The sequence below is a fragment of the Gymnoscopelus braueri genome (assembly GCF_963280865.1).
Source record: "Gymnoscopelus braueri genome assembly, chromosome: 10".
Classification (NCBI taxonomy): domain Eukaryota; kingdom Metazoa; phylum Chordata; class Actinopteri; order Myctophiformes; family Myctophidae; genus Gymnoscopelus; species Gymnoscopelus braueri.
The window spans coordinates 20836136-20863102 of NC_137611.1; the positions used below are offsets into that span (position 1 = coordinate 20836136).

Below are 26967 nucleotides of genomic sequence, written 5' to 3' on the forward strand. Positions count from 1 at the left end.
ACTACACCAATGGGTTTTTGGCTTAGTCAGTTGTACAGCTTGTTAATCAGAGAAGTGCCCAGTCTTCCGCCCCAAAATCCACCTCAGGTGCCAGTCTTCTCCCCAAAAGGTGCCCAGTCTGCAAAGGAAGAAAGAAAGAAAGAAAGAAGTGAGTGAAGGTGCCCACTCTTCTGGTTACCTTGTAGTCGTTGATACACGATGGGGCACTACCCAAGATCAACAGTGGGTGGCAGCAGTACGTCAGCCTAGCGTCTCGTCTGCCAGAAACTCAGAAGAAGAGGAACATTCCCACAATGCAGTGCTGTGTTTGTTGTTGTGAACAGAGAAACAGTGAAACACACTGTAATGTTTTAAAAATAAATAGTCCCTAAACTGTTGTTTTTGACTGACTGCTGCAGGTAAAACAAACACATTTCAAAAAGATGTCGTTGTTATGTATTGGGAGGACGTTTGATGTCAACCATTGAAACGCAGCAGGTAAGTAAGTGAAGATGAACGGATAAATGTTCCATTTCTCTTGATGACTTGATTCTGCAAACCTCGTAGACGTATTTATGATTCTGACGTTAAAATCTCAGAATCATAAATACGTCTACGGTTGTATACTACAGCTAGCTTGATTCCATCATGGAGCACATTTTATTTATGATCATTGCTCTGTTTTCACTGTAAATTATTCGCAGTATGAGCGTTGGTGGTATAGTGGTTAGCCCTGGTTCAGAGTGTTAGTGAGTTCCCTCTAACGCCCTGGAAGACCCCTCGCTCTGCGCATGTACAAGGAATTCCACTGCCCTGCCAGCGCTCAAGAGTAGTGAAAATAAACTAAACCATTTCGCTACTCACCGAAGCAAAGGCTGTTTTGTGTTGTTGAAAGTCTATTCTCGGAATGCGCGAGCCTCTCAGCACCCCACCTACTCTGTAAAATACACTTTTTGGGCAGAAAATAAAATATGTCAGCGAGACGGAAATAAAATGTATTTACTCCACAGTGCCCTCTACAGATCTGGAGGATTTGCTTACCATCAACCAAAATCTGTAGAGGGCACTGTGGAGTAATAAAAATAATTTCCGTCTCGCTGACATATTTTATTTTCTGCCCAAAAAGTGTATCTTACAGAGTAGGTGGGGTGCTGAGAGGCTCGCGCATTCCGAGAATAGACTTTCAACAACACAAAACAGCCTTTGCTTCGGTGAGTAGCGAAATGGTTTAGTTTATTTTCACTACTCTTGAGCGCTGGCAGGGCAGTGGAATTCCTTGTACATGCGCAGAGCGAGGGGTCTTCCAGGGCGTTAGAGGGAACTCACTAACGCTCTGAACCAGGGCTAGTATAGTGGTGAGCATTCCCGGCCAACGCAGTGACTTTATGCGGGCTGTTCAATAGTTTCGTACTCCTCAGATAGTGAAAGGTCAATTAATACAGAGTTGCAAGTGTTTTATATTGCAGCGGCACTTTATTGGCATGAGAAAATATACGTTTACATCTCCAAAGAAAGTGTAAAAATAAATAAAAAAATAAGACATTTATGGACAAATGAAAGGAATTACAGTAATGTGTAAACGGAGCTTTGCAAATAAAAATAAAACTGTCTTACAAAACCACAAATACCTAGCCTGGCTCCACCCCCTGAATCGGAGTGAAACGAAATGAAAATTCAGGCTGAGTGTCAGGCTAACAAATACCAGTTATGTTCTATTGCAGTTAAAGTATACGTAGCCCGTGTTTTTGAAATACACACACAACACATTCATCTCTTCTTGTTTATTTATTCATCCAGGCCTTTTAAACATAAATTCTGCGCCCAACGTGGGGCTCGAACCCCCGGTCTAGTGGGTGTCCTCTGGCCCTACCAAAATAGGGATATTTTAAACAATATAAACTTCTCTGCGAACACTAAAAGCAACTATTATTTTTTTTATTCTACCGAAAACCGGGATTTTTGTTCACTGAATGTTGAAAACCGGTATATATTAGTGTTTTAGAGATATTTATTCTAGGTTATGACTTTTACAGGGGCCATGTTTCGAATTGCAGCCACCTGAAGGTACTCTTTTAGGGCAGTTTTGAAGGAGAGTAGGGGTTTTACAATCCTTCACGACCTGTCTTTTGTTATGGCATTCCACATTTTGGTGGCATAGCAGGAGAACGAATTCAACCCCTTGTTTGTGCCAAATCTGGGTTTGGACGTGATCAGTGGAGCTACCTCTGGTGGTGGACTTCATTTACGTTTTTGAAGTACTTTGACAGGTACATGGGTATCTTAACGTTGTGATGTATCTTGTAGACCAGGCTTATTGTAAGTTGCTGTAGGGGAGAACGAAAAGATGAACCACTTTTTACTTATGTTGACCTCTAGGCAAGGAAAAATTAGATGGAAGTACAATCTAAACATCTACTAAAACTTCAAGATGTCTTCTATCAATTTGAATATTGAGTGTGCATCTATGACAAAGGGTTGTAAAAATATGGGTTCTCCAAAAACATGTGGTCATGTGGTTCAACTTGCCCCAGGCAAGGGGTAAGTTGATCCTAGGCAAGGGGTAAATTACGCATATGATATTTTACATTTTCAAGTTTAAACTTTAACAAATAATGTATTCAAGTATCAAAATTAATGTAATAACACATTTCCCTTTTGCAAATAGTCTTATTTATTTTCTTAATGGTATTTAAACATTATAAAACCAATTAAATAAAGTTTGTTATTCAGAACCTTTTAATATTTGCAATTGTTAATGATCTTAAATGAGTGTATTCATCCAAATGAAAGGGCATAATTTGAGAAGTAAAGACAAAAAATATGAATAGTGATTAATATTAGGATAATTGGCTCAATTTACCCCAAGGCATTTGCTTCATCTTGCCCCATGGCCACCATTTTGACCTAACCTGGCTAGCTTAATGCTTCAGGCTAATCTTTAGCTAAATGATTCACATGGTTTTATACATTGGAATATCACCAACATGCATGATATATAAGTTTAGACCTGGGTACATTTGCTTTAAAGGGGCCACACCATGAATTTCATTTTTTTGGGGGGGGAGGGTATTTTTTGGGCTCCCCAGTGTCTCTTGTACCCCAAAAAATATTTTTTTTTAACATTCAGTCATTCATTCTCATTTCAGAGATTTTCAGAATGGGCGTGTCTGAACAGGCCATTTCAGAATGGCAATGCAAGTGACATCACTTGCATTGCCTTTGCATTGATGCTGGCCAGACAGAATTGCTCAGTAGCCTGCCCAAGAGGACGTTTTGGTATTGCAGCTGAAAGTGCTGTATAAGCCAGAGACAATTGACTTGGGATGAGTATATCTGAGTGATGATTTAGGCTCAAACCTTTTGAAAAAGGTTTGAGGGACATACACCATATGATATTAAATATCAAATATTTTTTTTAAATTCATGGTGTAGATCCTTTAAAATAAAAATCATTATACCAGAAAAGTAAAAAATTTACTTTGACCAGCAAAAAACACTTTTTTTGTGTAGAAATATGCTTATCACTTTGCCCATGTGTCTCTCAAATTCACAGCCAGGTGAAAATGATGGGTGTGTCCTGATTTTAACTCTCTCAGTGCCACGCCCCGACATATCCCGAGTTTTTCCCGAGTACCCTCAGTGCCAGCACGAGAAATCCCGAGTTTTTACTTTTGACTGTGGTCGCGTTATTCTGTTTATTTTTCATGATCACTTTCGCTTCCTGACTACATCAGACTCACCCGGAGCCGGATGTAAAAAAAAAAAAATCATTTCCGGGTCACGTTGTTTTTCTCCGGTGATTTTCGGCCAGAATAGGGAAAGTCACGTTTTTCACACGGTATAAAAAGCGAACGGAGAGGTCCACGTCTACTCTCTTTGGTCTGGGTGACGATCAGTCATCGTAGTCGTGTATCGCATCGTAATTTAGCGCGATCAACGATTGTCGAAAATGTCAACATCCGGTTCTGACCGGATATGACGTGAGCCTGTTTGGGAGGGGGCGAGTGAGCCAGCGAGATCATCAATGTGTCGATTTGTTGCTCTCTACTGGTAGAACTGTATTATGGGTTTAAAACCCCAATCAGATCATTTATTTGAATGAAAAATTACAAAATTGCAAAATAAAAAAAAACGCAAATTCCTGGCAGTTTGGGAGTACTTTATGAAAATACTCTTGGCACTGAAAGAGTTAAGGTCACATGACAACTCATGTGTATAGTTTTAAAGATACAGGGGGTGGTTCAATTTACCCAGAGGTTCATCTTACCCCATTCTCTCCTACTCTGTCCCTCAACCCTGAGCCATCCGACCTAACAGTGAGCAAAGAATGGATTTCATTTTTGTTTGGCTTTTCCCACGCTTTGTTTTGATGTCTCACTTCCTAATTGATTAATTAGCTCCTGCTGTGTGTTTCCTCGTTATCTTTAGTTTATGTACGTCTCGGGCAGCCAGGCATTCAGTGAGTGAAGGGGGGGTGAGCTAGGCTCAATAATCTTTACTTGCGTGTGGCAGGCTAGGCCTTGTAAAAGAGCTTCAAATGACCAATGGTTCAGTTAATTAATTATCCGTAATAAAAGTTTTGATTACTTACCCTCTCATATTCTCTGTTTCGTACTTCTGTGTTCCTTAACGTGGCATCTAGCTTCACAAAGTCATCAGTGATGCATCAGCACACAGATATTCCCATTTGAGCTTCATGAGTCATGTCGGTGTTTATAGAGAAGGCAGTGAATGTCTTCACTTTGTCTTTCAGTCCCTGATTGTCTCTCTTTGAGTCTTCAGTGCAGCACTGGTGTGCAGGGCTGAGATGACGATGAGATGATAATCCTAAACTCTGGGATTTTAATTGTTTCATTCCAGACTCTGTGGAGGCCAGACTGCAGGTGCAGATTAACTCTCCAGACCCAGCCAGTTTCAATGAAACAGGAGGAACCTGAATACTACCCAGACCTCAGTAAGTTCCACTGTCTGTCTCTTTCTTCCCTCTTTCTAGCTTCAAGGTGTTTATTATCACATACACATACAATACATTTGTTAGCTGCACTATGGGAAGTGAAATGATTGTGCTTCAACATCAAGTACAATTAAATATAAATTAAACATTATTGTAACAAATTGTGTTCTATAATGTTATTTTTCTGCCCAGAGCCTCCACTCATTAAAGAGGAACAGGAGGAGCCTGATGGGTCAATGTTGACATTACTAGCAGTGAAAAAAGAAGATGATGATGAAGACATCTCTTCACACTGTTCTGAAATTGAAGTTGAACTTGAATCAGACATTGAAGTCACTGAAGACAGTGACAATTGGGGGGAGACAAGTGGAGTTGTCAAAACTGGAGAAAAACATTTCCACTGTAAACAGTGTGACAAGAGTTTCAGTCGGTCAGATGACCTGAAGACACACCAGCTTCTCCACAATGGAGAAAAATCTTTCCATTGTAAACATTGTGACAAGAGTTTCAGTCAGTCATGTAACCTGAAGACACACCAGCGTGTCCACACTGGAGAAAAACCCTTTCACTGTAAACATTGTGACAAGAGTTTCAAATTGTCTCATCACCTGAAGACACACCAGCTTCTCCACAATGGAGAAAAATCTTTCCATTGTAAACATTGTGACAAGAGTTTCAGTCAGTCATGTAACCTGAAGACACACCAGCGTGTCCACACTGGAGAAAAACCCTTTCACTGTAAACATTGTGACAAGAGTTTCACTTCTAAACTGAAGAGACACCAGCTTCTCCACAATGGAGAAAAATCTTTCCATTGTAAACATTGTGACAAGAGTTTCAGTCAGTCATGTGACCTGAAGACACACCAGCGTGTCCACACTGGAGAAAAATCTTTCCATTGTAAACATTGTGACAAGAGATTCAGTCGGTCAGACGACCTGAAGAGACACCAGCGTGTCCACACTGGAGAAAAACCCTTTCACTGTAAACATTGTGACAAGAGTTTCAAATTGTCACATCACCTGAAGACACACCAGCTTCTCCACAATGGAGAAAAATCTTTCCATTGTAAACATTGTGACAAGAGCTTCAGTCGGTCAGACGACCTGAAGACACACCAGCGTGTCCACACTGGAGAAAAGCCCTATCACTGTATACATTGTGACAAGAGTTTCAGTCACTCATCTAGCTTCAAGAAACACCAGCGTGTCCACACTGGAGAAAAACCTTTCCACTGTAAACACTGTAAGAAGAGTTTCAGCCGTTCATATGTCCTGAAGAGACACCAGCATGCATGTCCACACTGGGATAAAATCTTTCCACTATATGTCATTCAGATGACTTGAAGGCACACCAGTGTGTCCACACTGGAGAACACTCTTGTTACACTCTTTTTTTTTTAAATAAAGGAAAAAGAAAAAGAAAGACAATGTTAACAGTGTGAAAGAATTTCAGTCAGTTTCCACTATAACAAACGTTTCACTATAAATTAGCTCACTGGGAGGATCAAATAAAAAATGTCATGGAGATTTATACTGCTCCTGTCTGTAAATTATTTTGGTGTTATTCATTCATATTATAAATTACCATGTAAACCATATCAATTGTATATCAATTGTATATAACTGTTTAATTGACTGTTTTACTAGTCAATTTACTACGAGTTTTTATATCATGATTTGATGTCATTGTGCTGTGTTCTATTACATGCCCAATGAATGGGGCACCATTTCAATTACTTCACTTATTTAATTTCAGTTAACTGAGGGGACAATACTCGTCATGTATTTTTTTGTATGAATTATGACAGTAATTGATACAATTAATGGAATGGCTATGATCATTATTTAGTTGAGTTACATTATTAAATTGTGCTGTGAATCAGAATCAGCTTGATTGTCACATCACAGGGTGAAATTCGTTTTTCTATCGTTTTTGTTATTTCCATAGAAAAAAAGAAAGGGAAGAAGAAGAAGGGGGGGCAAGGGGGAAGAGAGATAAACCAAAGAAACATACAAATTATCTATATATTTAGTACCTTATATCAGTGGCGTTCCCAGAAATTACATTTAGGGCAGGCGAGATTTTTTCTCTACCTGCGGTTATAATCAATCAATCAATTATTCAGTGGTGGTCTCTTCATGTTGTAGTTTAATGGCTCAAGCTGCTCTCAGACTCAGAGCCCCTTTTATGCCAGGTGAGTAACCTACAGGTGATGGCCCAGACCCCCCACACCTGGCACTCCTGGCACCCCATGAAGATAAAGGCATACATTTGCATTAGCCCATACGGAACCTCTCCCTCCGCTAAGTAGCTCCGAGATGAGGTCCCTCGTTGGTTCCTGCCGTTTGCGGTCGACATTGTCGCACATTTTCCACTTTTACATGTTTCTTACCCCTTTCTGCACATCGTATTCAAAAAGCAAAGCAATTGCGCCACTCTCTCAGATGTTTTAAGTTCTAGCGGAACATAACAGCTTCCAACGAGTTGAAGAAAGTATTTAATTTGCCTCGGTTTTCATCCGGTTCCATAATATTTTGCAATGCAATTCAACATTTGACCAGTAGGGTAATCAGTAATGTTATCTCAACGGGCGCAACTCTTGCGCAATGTCTTAAAAACATGTAACCGGATGAAAACCGAGGCAAATTAAATACTTTCTTCAACACGTTGGAAGCTGTTATGTTCCGCTAGAACTTAAAACATCTGAGAGAGTGGCGCAATTGCTTTGCTTTGCAGAAAGGGGTAAGAAACATGTAAAACTGGAAAATGTGCGAAAATGTCAACCGCAGCCGGCAGGAATTAACGAGGGACCTCATCTCGGAGCTACTTAGCGGAGGGAGAGGTTCCGTAGGGGCTAAAGAGGAGGTTGAATGAACTGAAACCAGCGCACCCCAAAACAACAGGTTGAGAATTGATTGCATGAAACAATCACCTGTGCGTCCAGTCTCAATGTTGGTAAACAAATAATTGGTCTATGGGTGTACTTTATTATTATTATTATATTTTTTTCTTGAACTCCTTTTTATTTGAGAAACAGGTGTAGAGCAGATACATGCCCTACAGCACACACTACAGTAATTATCCCATTCCCTCCCTCCACCCCTAACCCACTGACAAACAAATAACTAATACAAAAAATAAAAAAGGAAACAGCATAATAAACACATAAATAATAATAACAATAACAACGACAAAAACAAAGAAGCAATTCATAATTAGCCTACTATATCCTGAAAATAGCAAACCAATAGCGGGCAAGTAGTAGAAGTAGTACTACTAATAATAATAATAATAATAATAATAAACTCTCTCAGACTGCTGATGTTCGTGAAGTGAATAATTGTCATTAGTGTCAAATATAAGTTTACAGAAAGTATCATCAGAATCAGAATCAGTTTTATTGTCACATCACAGGTTTACAAGGTAAAAAAGTGGGTGAAATTCGTTTTTGTACATCGTTCCCATCGCAACGTTAATTTCCATAGAAAGAAGAGGGGGGGGGGGGGGAGAAGAAGAGGGGTGGGGGGCAATTGGGAAGGAGATCAAAACAAGAGAGCAACAGAAGTAGTCCGTGAGCCAGGACCCCAAAAATGGGGTCATCTGGGGGGAATAATTCTCATAGTGATTTTTGGGTAGGTATACACCTCTAGAGCACCCCCTACACCCCTAAAATGTGATAGCCTTGCATCGGTGGTAGCTATCTGTGTGTTATCACTCCTTTTATAACCACAAGCCAAAACACAGTTTTCAAAATCCGAATGAAGCATTCTACTTCAAACTGATGGTTCTCTCTTATTATTGACCCTCTCTCTCTCTGAAAAATGGTTGGGATACAGCTCAGACTATATATTGTGCAGAAAGGTTGTTAAAATTTGCATATCTAGAATATTTTTCTATTACAGGCAGTGACAACATAGTGACTATATGTGACATAAGATGTACTTTGGTTTTAATGAAAGATGGAACACAAAGGGTTCCTTTGTAAATTACCTATAGATTTAAAACCATGTTTACATACTGTACATAGATTCTAAGGAAATGTATTATGAAATTCAATAAACAGAATATAGTGCAATGGGTAAGAAAATATCCAAAATGGCCACTAAACACACGCCTGGCAATTTTTTACTTTTAATCCGCTTGTCTTAGAATACCTCTGTTTAATACCTATTTTTTAGGGTTTTCATATGTAGAATCCATTCCTGATGTTATTTTTTTAATATCAGGTCAATCATGTCAAAGGTCAGGTCAAGGTTAAAATTGATCTCTGGGAGAACAACAAATGGAATCAACTTGATGAACATTCATGGTTCACTATTCATGATTTTGTTTTGTGAAAAGTGTCATTAACATGTCACAAGAACTGGTATTCATAATAACATGAATGTAAAATGATATAATCTAATGTCAAATATGTATCTTTTGCAACTACATCTGTATTCTCCAACCCACATCCTGTTCTACCTCATCCTTACAAGTATCCTCCTTATTAACATCACTCCTCATCTGTAGCTTGAACATATCATCAGTAACCATCTTCACCAGAGCAGTTACAGTACATCAGTGATGTACTTCTCACTGTCTGTGCCCTACATTGATATTGCACCATGTCACATAGCTCTGATGGTGGGGTCACCCTTAGCAATGACAGGAACAAGAATAGCCTAGATCTCCTATCCAAATTTTGTGACATCAAACGACTTGTCAGGTGGGGCTTGGTGGTCTGCCACTTTCCACAACATCACTTGTAAATGAGCCCACATGTGGTGCAACAGGTTGGTCTGTGTTGGAGGAAGGGCCATTGACTTGTGGCACCCACCTCACCCAGCACATCAGGGTAGCCTGGGAAGTTCCCTGCCAGCAAAGTGTAGTGTGCTCTGATCTTGCCTTTGTCATACATATAAGACTGTCCCATCCCAATGCTCCATCTATACTTTACACTGTAGGTCCACCTGATACACCCCAATACACCAACAGGACAAGAACATCAGTGTAATCACTGAGCATGTGTATCACACCCTTTCCAGAGATGGCTGCATCAGGGATATAGGAACTCATGGTAATGTCTGCCTCATCATGACTAAATGCAGTATCTATCGTCAGCACTGAAGGTGTACAACATGCTCAACGGCTTCTGCTTAATGTTCTTACTCTTCATGATGACATCTCATGTGGGTAAAGGACATTACTATTCACAACAGCATGGGGGCAAATTAGCCAAGGATGGGATTGAAGAGATGATCTTTCTGTGTGTGAGGAATCCTACACCCCAATATTTTATGACCAAGACACACCAGTGCTTCAACTCTCCCTCTGTTTCTGCACATTTTGGGGAAGGCTTCAGTCCACTCCACTCACATGCATCATGACAGCATCTTTCCTGATCGTTATGGCAGTCTGCTCCCCAGACTGGTCAGCAGAGACAGTGATCCAGAATCCATCATGGTGCCGACAGACAAGGTCTAGCTTAGCCTCTATGCTATGGCATGGAGCACATGCATCTTCAGCAGGCACTGGGTTAGATATCAAGCACACTGCACATGGCCAGCATGGAAGAAGTGCTTCAGTCATGTGCTTCATGAGAGAAAAGGTGAAGTTAATGTCAATGTGTCTCCCTGCGCATTCAAACTGGTGGATGTGAAGTGTAGGAAGAAGTTGTCTACCCACTGTCAGCCAGTAGGATGGAGATGTGCAGTGTCCAGGTAGGCTACTGCTGTATCTGTTCAAATGTCTTTGGCCAAGTTGATAGAAACCACTTCAGAGTGCTGCTGATACACTCAGGACTGACCACTGAACTTGCCTGTCATGTTCTGCAACCACATGCATTTCCACTTCCAGTGCTGAACCTTGCATCAGTTTTGCAATGCAGCTGAAGAATGACTGTATATGCATCCCACCGGGATGCACAATTACATTATAGAGCTTATATACCTGCAAGGTGTCAACAAACGGCTCCATGTCAATTGTGAGGTGAATAGGGCCTGCTGTACATGTCAACCAGTGACCATATCTGCTGCCTGCTTGGACACCTGGTTGGACGATAAGGTGCGAGAGAGACCTTGACCTGACCTTTAGCACATAGGCCAAAGACTGACCAGCAAGTCAAAATATAGCATTAGAAATAGATTCTACACCTATGAATGCCCCCCCCCCAGGTCCCCATATGAATCACGTTCACGAAGTTCACAGATTCCCTCACACAACTGCAATATTTTGTTGTTTTTAACATAATTTAGTATAATGGAACATCACCATGGGATGGACACCATCTTTGATTTGGCAATAAAAAATTAACTGATGGTAATTTCACTGATTCAGCCATATTTCTTGAACCCTAAGACCTAGTTTTAGACACCAAAACCACCTTTCTAGGTTGAACAGTATCATAAAGCCATTTAAGCTCCTGGCAGTCATATTGGACGCCATCTTGAAAATGATGGCTTTACGAGAAATATAATTTCCTAGATTTTTTTGTATGTTCTTAAGCATGCCTAGACGTACCAGAACCAATTGAAAAACCTTTTGTATATTTTTTTTGGGGGGGTTAATAGTATGTTTTCATATATTGACCCATGTCATTTTCGCCTAGTGTTATAACATAAAATGCATGATAGCACCCATAAAGCTACCATTGGTGCAAGGCTATCACATATTTTCTAACTCTAGACATGCATACCTTGACAAAAATCACTATGAGCATTATTCCCCTCAGATGGTAGTGACCAACCCCCCTGGCTCACGGACTAAAGGCCAGACAAGTTATCTACATATTTACAAAGTAGGCCTACCTGAGATAATAAAAAACTAAGGTGCCTGAGCATAGCAGCAATGTATGTATACTGTGCATGTTATACTTATACTGTGCATGATATACATATGGACGTTAAGGTGCTTAGAGAAAAAAGAGCACAATAAAAAAGACAAAAAAAGTCAGTGCGTTATACATGGGATTAAGGTGCAAAAGGTCAGTGCGTGTCCACCTAGGGTCATCATCAGTCATTGCCCGCTATTGGTTTGCTATTTTCAGCAGTAGGCTAATAGTAGTACTACTACTACCTCTACTACTACTAGTGGTGTAAAGTAACTAAGTACATTTACTACTGTACTTAAGTACACTTTTGAGGAATTGTTACTTTAATGGAGTATTTCCCATTTCCAATACTTTTACTTCTACTCCACTACATCTCAGAAGCAAATATTGCTTTTACTCCATTACAATTATTTGACAACTAGTTATAGTTACTTTGCTGATTTAGATTATTATCACATAACATACATTGACCACTTCAACCATACATTTCGGCCATTTGAAAATAGCCAATCTACAAGCTCACATCGCAAAGATCTGCTATTTTCAAAAGATTGTTTTATACATGTTGAACTTGTGAAATGGGAAATGTGAATCCACACAATGAGTACTTAAACTTTTGGTACTTTAAGTAAATTTTGATGCCAATACTTTTGTACTTTTACTCAAATTAATTGTGATTACCGGACTTTTACTTGTAACAGAGTATTTCTACACTGCAGTAGTGATACTTTTACTTAAGTAAAAAATGTGAGTACTTTTTCCATCATTCACTACTACTACCTTATGCAAAGGGTAGATTGCAAGTCAAGGTCCTTTCATTAAGGTGTGCTGCGCCACCTTGTGGCTTAACACTGTCATTACACCACTGTTGGACATGTGAGGTTTCCACCCAACAGAGACGATTATATTTTATGTATACTATTTTTCATAGAATTTACCACACAAATGTGCCGGTGTGTTTCATTGCATGGCGTTATCTTATCTTCCAAAAACACTGTTGCCCAAATTTGTTTGGCGGTTGGTTGGTTGCTTATGGGCATTTATTTTTTTGGACAGACTGAAATCCGTTCTTCTGTTAAATCTTATTTCAATGTTCCTGCGGCTCACTGTATTTGTAATAGATGTGACAGCTTTTATTCTTTTACACTGGGGTTTATATTTTGGTTCCTGCCGTTTGGGAACAGGGTCTTGATAACCAGCAAGTTCTATATCAGATGCTTTTCTCTGTTCAGTCTACATTGTGAGGAGAGGGCGGCTACTCCCAACCCCTGGTGTTGATGTAATGACAAGATTAAACCACAAGATGGAGCAGTAAAACTTACATGTGTTTGTTTATTAAAGAGTCAAGGGGTCCTAAGCAAAGTAAAGGCTACACAGCCATGCGTTAAAAAGGCACATTAAAGTCTAGAAACCAAAAAAATACAAAATAATAAAATAAAGTTCAGGCAAGTTAAACAAATGACAATAGGGCTGGCAAAGTTCGCTTGGGTGGGGGAGTGATTTGGGGGGCGTGGCCAAGATTCACCATGTTGGTTGGGTCACTACCAGTCTACAGACCCATCCAACAGGGTACACTACTATATAGCTTGTACACACAGCGGCACATACAAAGAATGACATCAACAATGTTAAAAGCCAACTGCAAAAACACACTTTCAAATGTATAAAATGTATAATAATTTGAAAATAGCAGATCTACAAGCTCACAATGCTTGTAGATCGGCTATTTTCAAATGGCCGAAATGTATGGGCTGAAGTGGTTACTGTATGTTTTGTAATAATAATCTAAATCTACAAAGTAACCACTGTAAGTCAACGTCACATGAAGGTGTCTTTTATTTGAAAACAAGGTACATTTACAGGATACTATGTGTATAAAAAAGGAACCTCATCAGGCTCAAAGAGGAGTAAAATGGTCTCTGCCCATCCATATTATAATGTGATCATTAACAGGTCAGGCAACTGGTGACTTGAGCCATCATCATCATCAGGATTCGGTTATATTTGCATTGAATGAAAGCACTGCATAATAATATAATGGCCTATGCATTTTAGCCATGTGAAAGAATGCGGTTCTATTTGCATATAATCATTTTATGTAGAAAGACTATGTATTTTATTTGAAAACATGTACAGGTTACTATGTACATAAAAAGGGAACAGATAATGTATCTACAGAGCATAACCTCATGTCTGCTTTTACTATGCAGAAGGGTACTATTAAAAATAGTTTCAGACGCTCAGACAACTTTGTCAAGGATTGTCATGTCCTGCCCACTCCTGGTTTATGCTAGCCTGATTATCAGCCTGTTTGGAACCAGGCTAGGTGTATGCATCAGAGTGATGGGTACCCTACCATTTAATATATGGTACTTGTTGCGTATAGTGCCTATAACTCTCTCTACATGGATCCTGAGGTGTGACTTAGGCCCTCATTGGAAACATAAAAGTCCGCAAGGACTTTTATGAACGGACCTGTTAGACAAAGTATTTTAAATGTAACTGTGCTGTTTTACATTTTTTGCCTAATAAAATATTCAATCAATCAATGACAACCAAGCCATGCATCGTCTCTTTGTTACGTCGGGAGACCTGGCTGGCTTCCATTTGGGAATGCGGTGAAAAGTTAGTCCGTTGTCCATTTTAGCCCCTTTATTCTCAACTCGTCGATGGTGAGAAGCCGTGGAACAGTTTTCATACAACAATTCATTCCCATTTTGGCGAAACACTGCTGAAGGAGCACCAACTAGCAGGCTACTATTAGCGAACCTCAGAGTGAAGGGAGATGTTGACCCCACCGACCGGGGGCGGGGCTAGCCGCAGCGGTGGAGTGACACCAGCCTTGCCAGCCCTATTACTTGGCAACATATCTCTTGATGTACTTTTTGAAAGTTATTTAGTTATGGACTGTAGATAAAATAATTGTAATTGTACAACTGATAATTAAAAACAATTATTTTACCACTACTACTTTAATCTCAACTGTTCATCAGTACCTCTACTAAGGTCCGTTTGTGGCCTGATGGAGGCCCTTAAAAATTGGTAGATTTTGGTTAATCATTTCATTTAATACATATTAGGGCCAGTCATGCCATGTGATACAAATATCCAAGTAGTTTAACTGTACAGATACACTGTTAACTAGTGAAGAGCTAAATATTTTCATTCATTCTTTATTTTGGGAATACATTGAGGGGTGGACCCGGGGTGGAACAGGCAGATGGAGCAATACAGGCGATGACCTGGAGTAAAGGGGTTGAAGGGTGAAGGGATGAGGGGAAGGAGGGATGAATGAAAGGGTATAAAGAGGAGCAGATGACAGAAAGGGTAATAAGGAGCAGCAGATGACAGGCTGAAGGAATGTTGGGTGAGGGTCCGATGAGCATGGGGGCAAGGGATAAGGGGAAGAGAGGTGTGGTCTTCCCCCTTGAATTATATTGTTCCAAATGCATTTAATTGAAGAACAGTGGTTCTGAAACTTTTTAATAACAAGGACCCCGTTTGGTATGCCTTAGACCACGGACCCCAAGTACGAATGGAACAAATACATTTGGCGTTAACTTACATACCTGTAATGGTCCATTTGGTTCCTATCAATCAATTAGCTGGGGACCCCCTGGACCCACCAATTCAAGGATCCCTGGGGGTCCCCAGACCCCACTTTGTGAACCACTGGTGTAGAACATAAAATAAAGAGAACACCACCGGTTATCTTGTATTGATTTAATGCAGCAAATAAAAGGATAAGCTCAACAGGTTTGTAATACAGTCTCAGAAAAAGACAATTGCCTAGAACAACTTTCAAAACACAAACATAATATTCAACCATCCGTCAAAAGCCAGACTTGGTAGAGACGTTTCTGATTTCTCAGTGGGTTATGCCAGATTTGTACTAAATTGGATGCCAGTGTTGTGCCGAAAATAGCCAATAAGTTCACAATGCCTCGCACTGCAACACATTGAGCTTGTAGATATGGCTATTTTTGCTATGAGACACCAGTACTTATGAATCCTTACAATCGCTGGGACACGCGACATTAACCACACACCTCATTTACTGAGACTAATTTGTCTCAGCAAAAATCTTAATATTCCAGATTCTGAGTCTGGGAAGTGGTTTATAAACTTCTGGTCAGGAGGACTAATGAATTCATGAATAATGATCATTGAAGTCAAAATTTTACCAAATGCTTCAGGAAAATACTATTTCTTAGTGGTATTACAAGGTAATTTAAATTAAATCAATTTGTCTGAACTCTGAACCAAGGCTTAAGAAAACAGCTGAGCTATTTTCCCCCCGGAGAAAAGAAAAATTAATGACAACAGAATGTTTCTTACATCTTAAATAATACAAGAGCAAAAAAAAAAACTACAGTTTGAGCAGACAGACAGAGGGCCTTATTTTCTTACATTCATTAGGTTTCATTTAAAATGTCCTTCTGAGACATCAAATTCTCACAAATAGTATTTGTGCATATCTTCTCATAAATATTGCGGGTTTTAAATGCAATCTGAAATGTAACCTCCAGGGGCAGACCTTCCTTTACCAAAACAATTTTTGGTTCTAGCAAAACAGCAGGCAGACAACTATGAAAAGCATCAGAAATAATATAGTCACTATAACTATATGATTTGAAAATAAGTGTTGATCATCATATACATTACAAATGTACATCCTCCCAAGAACTCCAAAAATGATGCAGTTGAACAGAAAAGGCACAGGTAAAGCCCTTTTAACAAGAGAGTGGAACAAAAGAGAGCAGAAAAGGACTTTCATAATGAATAATCACACAATAAAAACCCTAAGAAATAAAACCCATTTTTGTATTGATTGTAATAGATCATTTCTGCTTTGACTGCAGAGGCCCTACATCTTTTTGTAACATCTTGCAAGAAAAGGGACATATTCCAATCCAAACGCTCTGATCAGTTGACCAGTTTTTTTTTAAAATATGACTTAACCACTTAAACCCTATATACTCAGGTGACCGGAGTCCCTCAGGGTTCTATACTAGGCCCACTCCTGTTTTTCCTCTACAAAAAATATCTTCGGTAATGAAAAATGGCCGATCTACAAGCTCTCTACGCGTCGCGTTAGATCAGCAATTTTCACAGATTGCTTGGCCCCCCGAATAGGGACGATATAGGGTTCAAGTGGTTATTAAGGAAATTAATTACAATGCCAACAGCATTTGATTTGAATTAAAGATGCCAAGCTCAGGCGGCAAGGTCAAGAAGAGCTCTACGGCTCCTTCACACCTAGCATTGGCACCGATCAGGAACACTTTGGCAATACACGGCTGTTGCCAACAGACAGTGGTGGAGGTTACATTTACTCAAGTACTGTACTTAACCCATTAAGACCTGAGGCCGATTCTACAAATGCCTTCTAAATCAGTAGTTCTCAAACTCTTTCGTAATTAAAAAAATATTTTTCAAAAGCTTTCAAGATTTTTCAAAAGCTTTCAAGATTTTTCAAAAATGTTCAAAAATAGCAGATGTACAAGCTCGCAGCGCGGCACAAAGTGACGTGCTGTGAGCTTGTATATCTGCCATTTTTGAATAGCAAAGGCTAAAATGGCACAGATGCTTTCCCAGTTTTAATGGGTCAAGCACAATTTTGAGGTACTTTTACGTTAGCATTTTTCAATACTTCTACTCCTAGAAGTATTGAAACTTCTTGTACTTTTACTCAGGTAAAATGTTTAAGTAACAACTCTCAGAGTACTTCTTCCACCACTGCCAACAGACGGGACAATGCCCAGACAGGAAGCGCTTGCACTTCCGCCACAGTGCTCAAACCCCCGTCACAATATCAGCTCGAGGGCAGAAGACATAGTGCCCTGTTCCTGACCCAGGGCCTGAGGGCTTTTCACTACAGAACTTATTGTAAAAAACAAACAAATAACATGACAATGAAATGTCACAGAAAGAAGGCTTGTGAAGATGCGGACAACAGGCGCTGTTGTATGCTAAAGTTAACCTGTATGTATATACACATACATTATGAGAAACACTGTTCCCGATAATGAAAACATCCTCCCTCTACAGTCAAATATGGAGGGCACTGCCTCCGATACGGACACACGCTTGGTAGGCAAAAACTACCGTCTTCTTCATCACATTATGGAAGACACTGCTCCCGATAATGTTTACAGGAAGCGCACGTGCCGTGCACCAAGAGACCAGTACTGAAGACACACAGCCCAAAAGTGTTCATGTAAAGAGGCAGCGTAGTGTAGAAATATGTGCTTCTCTCAGATCAGTCCCATTATCTAACAGCTTAGATGAAGGTGGGAGGACCTGGCCGCTGATAAGTGTGTCCAGCACTGGCTGTCGGTCGGCACGTACGCTTCGGTTAGCAGATGCTGCTTTTGTCATTTCGACAGTATAACTGTCATAATTATGGAAGGCACTGCTTCCGATAATTACAGGTTTTCTTTAAAAAAGGCGTTAAAAAATACCATTTATAGTGATCCCTGTCACTGATAAATAAATAAACTAATAAATAGACGTACGTTTTTTTCCCGTTTTTTTTCATTAGTTTCAGTGCCACGTGGTAAAGACCTTCCTCCGCACACCCCCGTTTTTTTTCCAGAGGCTGGAAGAGGTTTGTTCTCGTTGTCAGCAGGTTGGCTGTCGCAGGCGGCTCGGCAAGATAAATCACGTTCGGGGCGGGATGAACGAGCGCCACCTACTGTATGGTGTGAGTCGGTCAGTGTCCGTTCTTGCGTTAAGAGATCAATTGAGCACCGTCGGGAGACTTTACATAGTAGTACTAAGTAACAGCAGATTGTCTCATTTGAGGGTACTTTGCAGGCATACTCTGTCAATAACACTACCTCAAAATACGGTTCAGTCCCCTTAACAATGTCAGAATCTCTTGACAATGCCTCTAGCAGCAATTTCCAGCACAAATAACACAATTCCAGCTGCCAGTATGAACCCACCCAGGTTTCAATCCAATGTGAGGCTTCAGCAGTGGAAGTAACAGCTGCAACTGCTTAAGAGATTATGATGAAAAAGCATCCATTTCACTACATTCAGCAATTTCTTCATGGTCTGTAAGACCAAACAAAGTAGTGCTGCCAGGTAATTTGGCCATGTGTAAGGTAGTTGTTACTAGCACCACAGTATGTGAGGTGTGATATTGAATACCATATGTAAAAATTGTAAGACACTGCAAAGTGCGCAAATGTACTGGCCTTTTGATAACATATATATTTCCATCCTTTTGTGTGTTTTTTTTTGGAATGAACGTTAAGACCTTAAACAAGTCACGAATGTCTTACTTATTGGCGCTCGACTTGCATTATCTTGATTTATTTTATTATTATTCTTTTAAATTCCTGAAAGTTCCCTATACCTGCAGTTTGTCATGGTCAACGTGACTTAGTGTGTTTTTCAAACTGACAGTTGTATTAGGTCAGCTAAACCATGGGACAGGCAGAATCAGGGAGGTGAAATTCACTGCAAAGAGCGCAAATGTACTGGCCTTTCGATAACAATCCCCCCAAACAATTGAGCTAGCTTTTGTCTTGAAAAGGCAGCTGAACTGCTTTCTGCAGAATTTCAGAGAAGGGTGCTTCGTAGTACATTACAGTGGAGTGTATATAAGAGAGGGGCGATAACTGTAACATTAACATATTTTGTAACATCTAATCTATTTTAGGAACACTGCGACTAATTCATTTTTATTAATTTTTTTGAAGTTACCAAAAGTTCCCTACACCTGCAGTTCATTATTGTCATCAACGTGGTTACTGACAGTAGTTGTGTTGTTAGGTGGGCCAAACCATGGACGAGGCAGAATTAACAAGCCAAATTTATACTTTGGTTGCGCGCCGGCGTCACGCAGCGAAATGAGCCGATCTACAAGCTCACAACGCATCAAATCACGATGCGTTGTGAGATTGTAGATCCACTATTTTCTGTGCGCGACAACCGGCGCGCAACCAATTGTAACAGGCCCTTTTTAGACTTCGTTATCCAGAGACCAGATGTCCCCTGCCAGTGCGTTGGCACATCCCTGAATGGTCCAGGTGGCCAGGGCAAACTGCTCGCGGAACAGGTTGGCGTCGGCCGTGTTGTCGAGCTTGAGGACTTCCAGGTGGTCCAACAGACCCTTCAGTGTGTGGGGGCCCGAGCCAATCAGGATGTGGCGGAACGGACTGCTTGTGGGAGACACGTATGGCGACAGCAAGCTCTTCTCCACCTATGGGAACGGAGAGGAACCTTTGAGTGGACAAAGACACATACCACCTACTGTATACATACAGACACCATCACTTGTCCTGCTAGAAGCAAGGCATCTGAATCTAGCATTTCACTCTATGATCACCGTTTGAGGAGTCATTTGATTAGGATTCAAATACATTCAGGTTATTGACAATTATTACACTCTTATGCCTTTTCAAATCTCGATTCCGTCGAGCAGAAACCTCCATATTTTTTACTTTTTTTGTAAATTAATGACCTACTTTATCATACTACAACGTCACACAAAAGCATTAAAACATTGCAGATCGACGAGCTCAAAACGGCTATGACAATTTTTCTTTATTTGAATCCTGAAAAGTAACAGTTTTGGACATACATTCCACCTGACAGAGATGATTATAATCCACAGGATAAATAGCATCATGTCAGACCATTTCATAATAGGACTCAAAAGATCACACTAAATTAAATCATAATTTCTTCTTTCTTACCCTCATGATACGGTCATTGATTATGCGGCACATCTCAATGTCCTCCAGGTCACTGTTGGTCAAGTCAGTTTGCAGGCTGCGAGAGGCACGGTTGTAGGATCCAGACGCTGTGATCAGCCACTGCACCGTCAGGGCCTGGAGATCAGGCCGCATCTGGAAGCACAAAGGAAAATGTCACGACCGAAACATTTTGTGCTTCAAGAGAGAAGACTAGCAGTTGGTCTTGGCCCTTCTGGATGCAAGGAAACCAAAACCAACCAAGAACTGCAGACTCTCACCCGCTGAACAGCCTTCACTTTGCGGTTGATGTCGAGCACCTTCGCGCGGATGATGTTCTCGTATTTCTGGACGCTCAGTTTCAGCAGGTGGTCGTGGACCAGCCTCAGAGCCATTTGGCCTGCAAACTGGGCCGCTGCCACGGTCATCCGAGGGGTCTGGCTGGAGGTAATGGAGTCCAGATTCTTACGGGTGTCCAGCATAGTGCCGAAGTACGGGTAGTCCTGCAAAGAGAAGTATAGGTATAGAGGTGTTTCAGGAACTACAGTAAACCAACTAGTTCATAACTAAATCATCACCGTCTTGTAAATGTAAAAAAAAAAAAAAAAAAAAAATAGATTATTGAAATGGGTCAACATACCGAAGTGGAAGACAGTCGAAAGGAGGCAGAGGGAACGCCTGTGAAGGTGAGGAACGGGTAAGCAGGATCGTCCACTTGCAGAGACTCTAGGCTGGAGGACATCAAACATGTGATTTTTTAAAAATCCACAAGTTCTATCTCCAAATGGAGAGGGGACATTGCAATGACCCCTTATGTCGATAACGATGGCGGCAAATCTACTGTCCAATCCACATGACACTGATTTTAAACCTTTTATGCACTTTAAGTGTTCATTCTATTCTCTCTGCACAAACTAGGATTGCACCCCCTTTTACTTGTAACTGTGATGTAGCAATACAGTTTGATTGATTGACTAATTGATCCCCCCCAAAGCCCAACTTACACATTAGCCTCCCAGTTGCCCTTGGCATGCTGTTCATAGAGGGTCACAGCAGGGTTATTGGGGGCCTTCACCTAAGAGAAGACCACATAAGACAGTCTGACATAAAATAACTTAAACTGCAACTTATATTAACAAAAAAAACTCAAAGTTGTCTTTAAGTACAGTACTTGAGTACATGTACTAAGTTACTTTTACACCACTGCTCTTACCTCTTTCAGAGTGCTCTCAATGAGGGTGTACATCATGGGACTGGCTGAGGCTTTGAATCCATTCTGACCTGGATAAGAAAAACACACATTTAAAACATTACCCCCAACGTTAGGTTTCTTTTGAGTATTGTTATTTTATATAGTCTTTGGAAACGTCTGGGACATGCACAGCAAAGGCCTTTTGCATTTAACAAATTAATCAATGTGCGTTATGCAAAGTCGACAAGATGGGTCACATATTTCGACAGGTCACCAATTTTACTGTAACTCCACCATGCTGAAGGACAGAGGAGAAGGATGCAGAAATGTGGCTATTGGAATCTGGGGCTCATATTGTGTATTGGAGGAGAATTAAAACCAACAGTAGGGGTCAGCAGTGACGAGGAATTTACACATGGGGTCATTTGCATAATGACAAGAATCAAAAAAGGCAAAATGCTTACACACACATACCTGTAACAACGCCATCCAGGTTGATGTATGAGAAGGCTTTCATGTTCAAAGAAGACAGATAACCCTAGACAAACAAAGAAATGGTTACCAAATAGAGAATACAAATCTAAACAAGGACAAACATCATTAAAGGGATATTTAACAACGCCTCAAGCCAAAATCAGGCTGATCCGGTGCGTCTCAGGAGCGGACAAGTAAGACTGAATAAAGAATTGGCACTGGAGCAACTCGGACGATTTGAGACTTGTTTTTTTTTAGCTCAAATCGTCCGAGTTGTTCCAGTGCCAAAAAAAATTAAAGTGAAATCTTTCATCTGCCGACGTGAATGTGCAGTTCTCACCTCCAACCACTCGGTGGCACCAATGTTCCCATATTCCCCGCCACTCCAGCTAGCAAACACAATGCTCCTCCTCGGCTTGAATCCATCTGTGTGGAGCGGTATGAATGCCATTACATTATCAATGCACAGCATATCCAGTGTCCAGGAAAGATTTATGTCTGCTTATTTCCTTTATATGAGTCCCATTATCTGCTATTAGCATTTTTTCCCTTTTTTTTACAATTACACTTTATTGCAAAGTATGAATACCAATACATAGCATCAAATTTACGTTGATACAATAATGCAGTGATGACATTAAAAGCTTAACATCAGACTAGATTAACAAAATACATGAGTTTACAGAACTCCCTTGAAGTGCAACTGCAAAACCTAATATTACACAGACTATACTAACACCACAGCTTAGAGCTTTCATTTGGTTTCATATTTTGGTGAAAAAAAGTGCAGCTTCCAAATTGGCACGTGAGACTCACCTTTCTTCACCATTTCGGAGATGCAGCGTGCCAGTTCGACCAGGACACTGGTGCCCACGGTAGATTTGGCGAAGCCCGCACCCCACGCATCCCTCTGGGCACCGAGAACCACATAACGGTCTGAGGAGAAAGGAGGTGCAGTTGGCAGAGTGTGAACAACGTTGACAAAGGGTCATTGCGAGTCAGCTGTTAAATCTGTTTTCCAATCCTACAGTAATGGTGAAAATCAAATAATGTAAGAAAGAGGCAAAAATTGTCGATCTACAAGCTCAAACGAGGCGTTGTGAGCTTGTAGATCTGCTATTTTAACAATATTTATCTGTGGAACCGAGTCAAACTAAATTGGATGTGTCAACTCCTACAATTCCAAGTGATTGTCAGGGTGGGGGGTCCCCAGTTCAAATATGATTATTTTGAGGGGTCCCCAGTTCAAATATGAATATTTCTGACCCCTGACCTAGTTGACAGGGTAAGTAGTGATAGTGTTATCCTCTCTGTGCGTTATCTAGGTCTAGTGCCATTGCACTCCCAAAGGTACTACAATCCCACCTATTTCTGAATCCTTCCTTACGGAATAAAAAAACTATATAGTTCCCAACTGGTGTGGCTGCTCAATCGTTCGAGGATGTCGCTGAAAGCATACTGTAAGTGTTGTACATCAGTGGTTCAAACTAAATGATTGATAGTTAGGAATCAAAATGACCCTTGCATGTCTGTAACTCTGAGTTATCGGGGTCTGTGGCCTAATGCATACGAATCTGGGGGACATTGAAATTAAAAGGTTTGAGAGCCACTGTTGATTTTTGAAGATGTAGAATGAGAGAGTGTTGCACCCCCCAACTCTCTGATCTTCTCACACCTTACGTCCCCTCCCGTTCCCTCAGGACAGGTCCAGTGAAGCCAACCTCTTGGAGGTCCCCAAGGCCAAGTACCGTACCTGGGGGGACAGGGCTTTCTCTGTTGTTGCTGCCCCCTCCCTCTGGAACGCACTCCCCAACCATATTAAAGACGCCCCTCCCTCCCTTCAAAACCACACTTAAAACACATGTCTTCAGGATAGTCATTCCCAGTTGAGGTCTAGTTAGGATGTCTCCTCAACCCATGCTTAACTTTTTATGGTTTTTAATCTAGCACTTATGTCTTTATTGTTTTCGTTTTCTCTTATTTAAGTTGGTTCCTTCCATTCCTTATGTAAAGCGACTTTGGGTACTTAGAAAAGCGCTACATAAGTCTGAGCTATTATTATTATTATTATTATTATTATTGTACCTGGATCCACATAGCCTTTGATCACACCAAAGACATTGTTGATGTTCTTCTGGGTCAGTATGTTGTTCACTTCCACCGTAACCATGTCGTTCTCGTCCCCCAGTTTGCTTATGCCTCCCCACTCACTAGGTACAGCCTCACCGCCCAGTTGCCTTCAGGACACAAAATAAAATAGCATTACAATAAAGTAATCGCACAAGCATAAGCATTTTACTTAAGTAAAAATAGCAATACCACAAAATAAAGATAATCAGTTACAAGCCACACTGTCCAGTATGAAAAGGAAAGCAATACCCATTTAAACCCCAATAAACCTCAACGTAAACAGGTTTACATTTCAAGGGCAGTTTCAGGCCCTACCTCAGAATGTTGACACCCATGCTGCCAGAGATGGTCTGGGCCAGGATCTCGGGCAGGCCCGATGACTTGAGAGGAGGGAACTGGGTGTGGTTGAAGGAGGGGAAACCAGGGGTGTAGGGGTCCCCGGAACCCAAGTGGACCTGAGACAGAGAGAGAGGAAGGGCAGACAACTGATGAAAAAATGTAGCGATGAAGGGGTGGTCTTCTGGTTCAACTTGCAACAGTCCATGAAAAATGCCTCATCTCTCTCTCTCTCCACTATGCAAAGGAGCCATAATATTCAAAATCCAAATGTCTTTAAACTCACATGTCCATAGAGCTGCGTTTCTAGTCCAATGGGGTAGTCAGCAGGATCTGGGTAGATCAACACAGCGGCGGCATTCATACTGGCAGCGTTCGCAACCTAGAAATGCAGTTTGAAAGAGGAATTGAGAAAAAAAAAATAAGGTCTAGAAAATGAAGAACACATTTTTTCACTTCACTCAAGGATTTATACATTGTAGAAACGGGAAAAAGGAATGAATGCTCAACGTTTTTTTCATAATCAACAGCCCTCATCTATAGCAACATACCACCCACCTTCTCAGCAAAGCTGATCTTGCCAGCTCTGACCAGGATAACCCTGCCAGTCATGTTGAGGTTCTTGTTCTTCAGAAAACTGAAGTCACTGGTCTGCCCGTAGTATGCGTAGAGGACAGCACCCTGGAACAAGACAAAGTCCTGGTGTTTAATGGACAATACTGGTGGTCAGGCATGTTTAGTCCATTGACTAACCCTCGTGTTATACTTTAAATTACTGCAGACCATACATTGCAGTCCATTCATTCAGCCTGCTATCACTTGCATGCATGTACTGCAATGTACAGTATGGTTGCAAAGTGAGTGCATGCATCAAGAATTTCATCAGAAGCTGGAGACGTTAGACCACAGTTTCTATGGAAGAGAGGTAGTGTTGCTGTGGTTGTGGTTGTGGTTAGTCGACAATCAAGGATAAAAACACAACAAAGTCAGAGACTTACTTCTCATATAAAACAGAGAACACAGACATACGTAAATCTTTAGGTATGTCATCTGAAAATATCCCGTGCCAGGGACACCCCATACAAGATTTGTGTAGTTAAAAAATTGACCCAAAAATATACAAAATATACAAAAAAATAGTCAGTGGTGTAATGGTGATTTTTTTCCGGCGGTACGGCGGTGGCGTGCACGCTTGTGCACCGTAATGTGGGTTAGGGCATGTACCGCACGGTACATGCGCGTGAAAAGATACTGGCCACACGCCGTGGTGTCCCGTCCAACGACCAAAACACCACTACACTGTACGAGCTCACAACGCGTCGCACTGTGATGGGTTGTGAGCTTGTAGATCTGCCATTTTCAAATAGCCAATGTATATAGGGTTAACGTATTCAAACCGATTTTTAAGCTATATTAACATATTTTGCCGGGAGCCCCCTGTAACCCCCTCAAGAAACTCTGGGGGGGGGTCCCCAGACCCCACTTTGAGCACCACTGCATCAAAGACACAGTATACATTCAGACAGACAGAATAGATCTATACCGTTGCTGTTCCAGCGGCGCTGTAGGACAGGAATCCGCTGAGACGTTCTTCCTTCTCTTTGAAAGACACCTTGTTGTAGCCGGAGGCCGGGAGTTCCTGGATCTTCACAAAATGCTCATCGTTCCAGGTCTGCATGCCGTACTGTTTGAACCTCCTCATCACCTTGTTCCCCAGCGCCTCGTCGCCAAAAGAACCAGCCTGGTGGCTGTTACTGGCAAACTCACTGCAGTGGCGAGGAAACAACATGACACCAGAGACAGAACGTGGAGAGAGAGGGGGGCAGACAAGGAGTTAGCCATCTTGTTCAGAAACGAGCAAAAATATTCTATATGGAGTACCAAAGGCCTGATGTAAAAGCCACGCCCCGTGGGTCACAAATACATTCAAACATGGACTTTTCTTGTTTTTTTTTATCACTTAATAAGAACTATGTTCCAACAGTTAAGATTAGTCCAGGTATTTTACAAAGCATAACCTGACACCGGACATTTACTAATTTATCCCAATAGGCCAAAAATACAAGCCTGCCTACAAATCACAGACTGTACAAGATATAGCTAAATATCATAGAATAAACTAATATAGTCGAGCAAGCTTCCTGACTGCATGCGTTTCTCTGGGGGGAACACAGTTCTTACATTAAGCGATACCAAAAAAATGATTTTTGAATGAGACATTTCCTTTACGACCCAGGGGTCATGTCTTTGACATCATACTTCAGTACAATATTACAGAAACAGGATTACCAAAAAAAGGTTCTGGTACTGCAAATGAAAAACGGTTGTTAAGCATTTGGTTTGACTTCAACGCTTCACGGCACATTGTCTTAGGAGCTAC

At 40.9% G+C, this 26967-nt stretch overlaps 2 protein-coding genes across 2 annotated transcripts in view; one reads left to right on the top strand and one right to left on the bottom strand.

The window, feature by feature from the left end:
* Positions 1-338: 338 nt before the first annotated feature.
* Positions 339-6431, top strand: LOC308093068 (uncharacterized protein). Its single transcript, XM_080439270.1, has 3 exons — positions 339-477; positions 4840-4933; positions 5126-6431. Exons 1-3 carry the CDS (start codon positions 454-456, stop codon positions 6277-6279), a joined length of 1272 nt encoding a protein of 423 aa, XP_080295396.1. The 5' UTR covers positions 339-453; the 3' UTR covers positions 6280-6431.
* Positions 6432-15455: 9024 nt separating this feature from the next.
* The window catches only part of LOC308093067 (transferrin receptor protein 1-like), a 28438-nt gene continuing 16926 nt past the window's right edge, over positions 15456-26967 (bottom strand). Inside the window, exons 5-18 of the mRNA XM_080439269.1 lie at positions 26131-26353; positions 25146-25268; positions 24874-24969; positions 24567-24706; positions 24207-24358; positions 22938-23057; positions 22462-22547; positions 22122-22185; positions 21669-21736; positions 21460-21530; positions 21096-21186; positions 20737-20958; positions 20459-20611; positions 15456-19962 (exon numbers count right to left, since the gene is read on the bottom strand). Of these exons, the coding sequence (XP_080295395.1) occupies positions 19723-19962; positions 20459-20611; positions 20737-20958; positions 21096-21186; positions 21460-21530; positions 21669-21736; positions 22122-22185; positions 22462-22547; positions 22938-23057; positions 24207-24358; positions 24567-24706; positions 24874-24969; positions 25146-25268; positions 26131-26353 (1849 nt within the window). The 3' untranslated portion in view covers positions 15456-19722. The remainder of the gene's footprint in view (positions 19963-20458; positions 20612-20736; positions 20959-21095; positions 21187-21459; positions 21531-21668; positions 21737-22121; positions 22186-22461; positions 22548-22937; positions 23058-24206; positions 24359-24566; positions 24707-24873; positions 24970-25145; positions 25269-26130; positions 26354-26967) is intronic.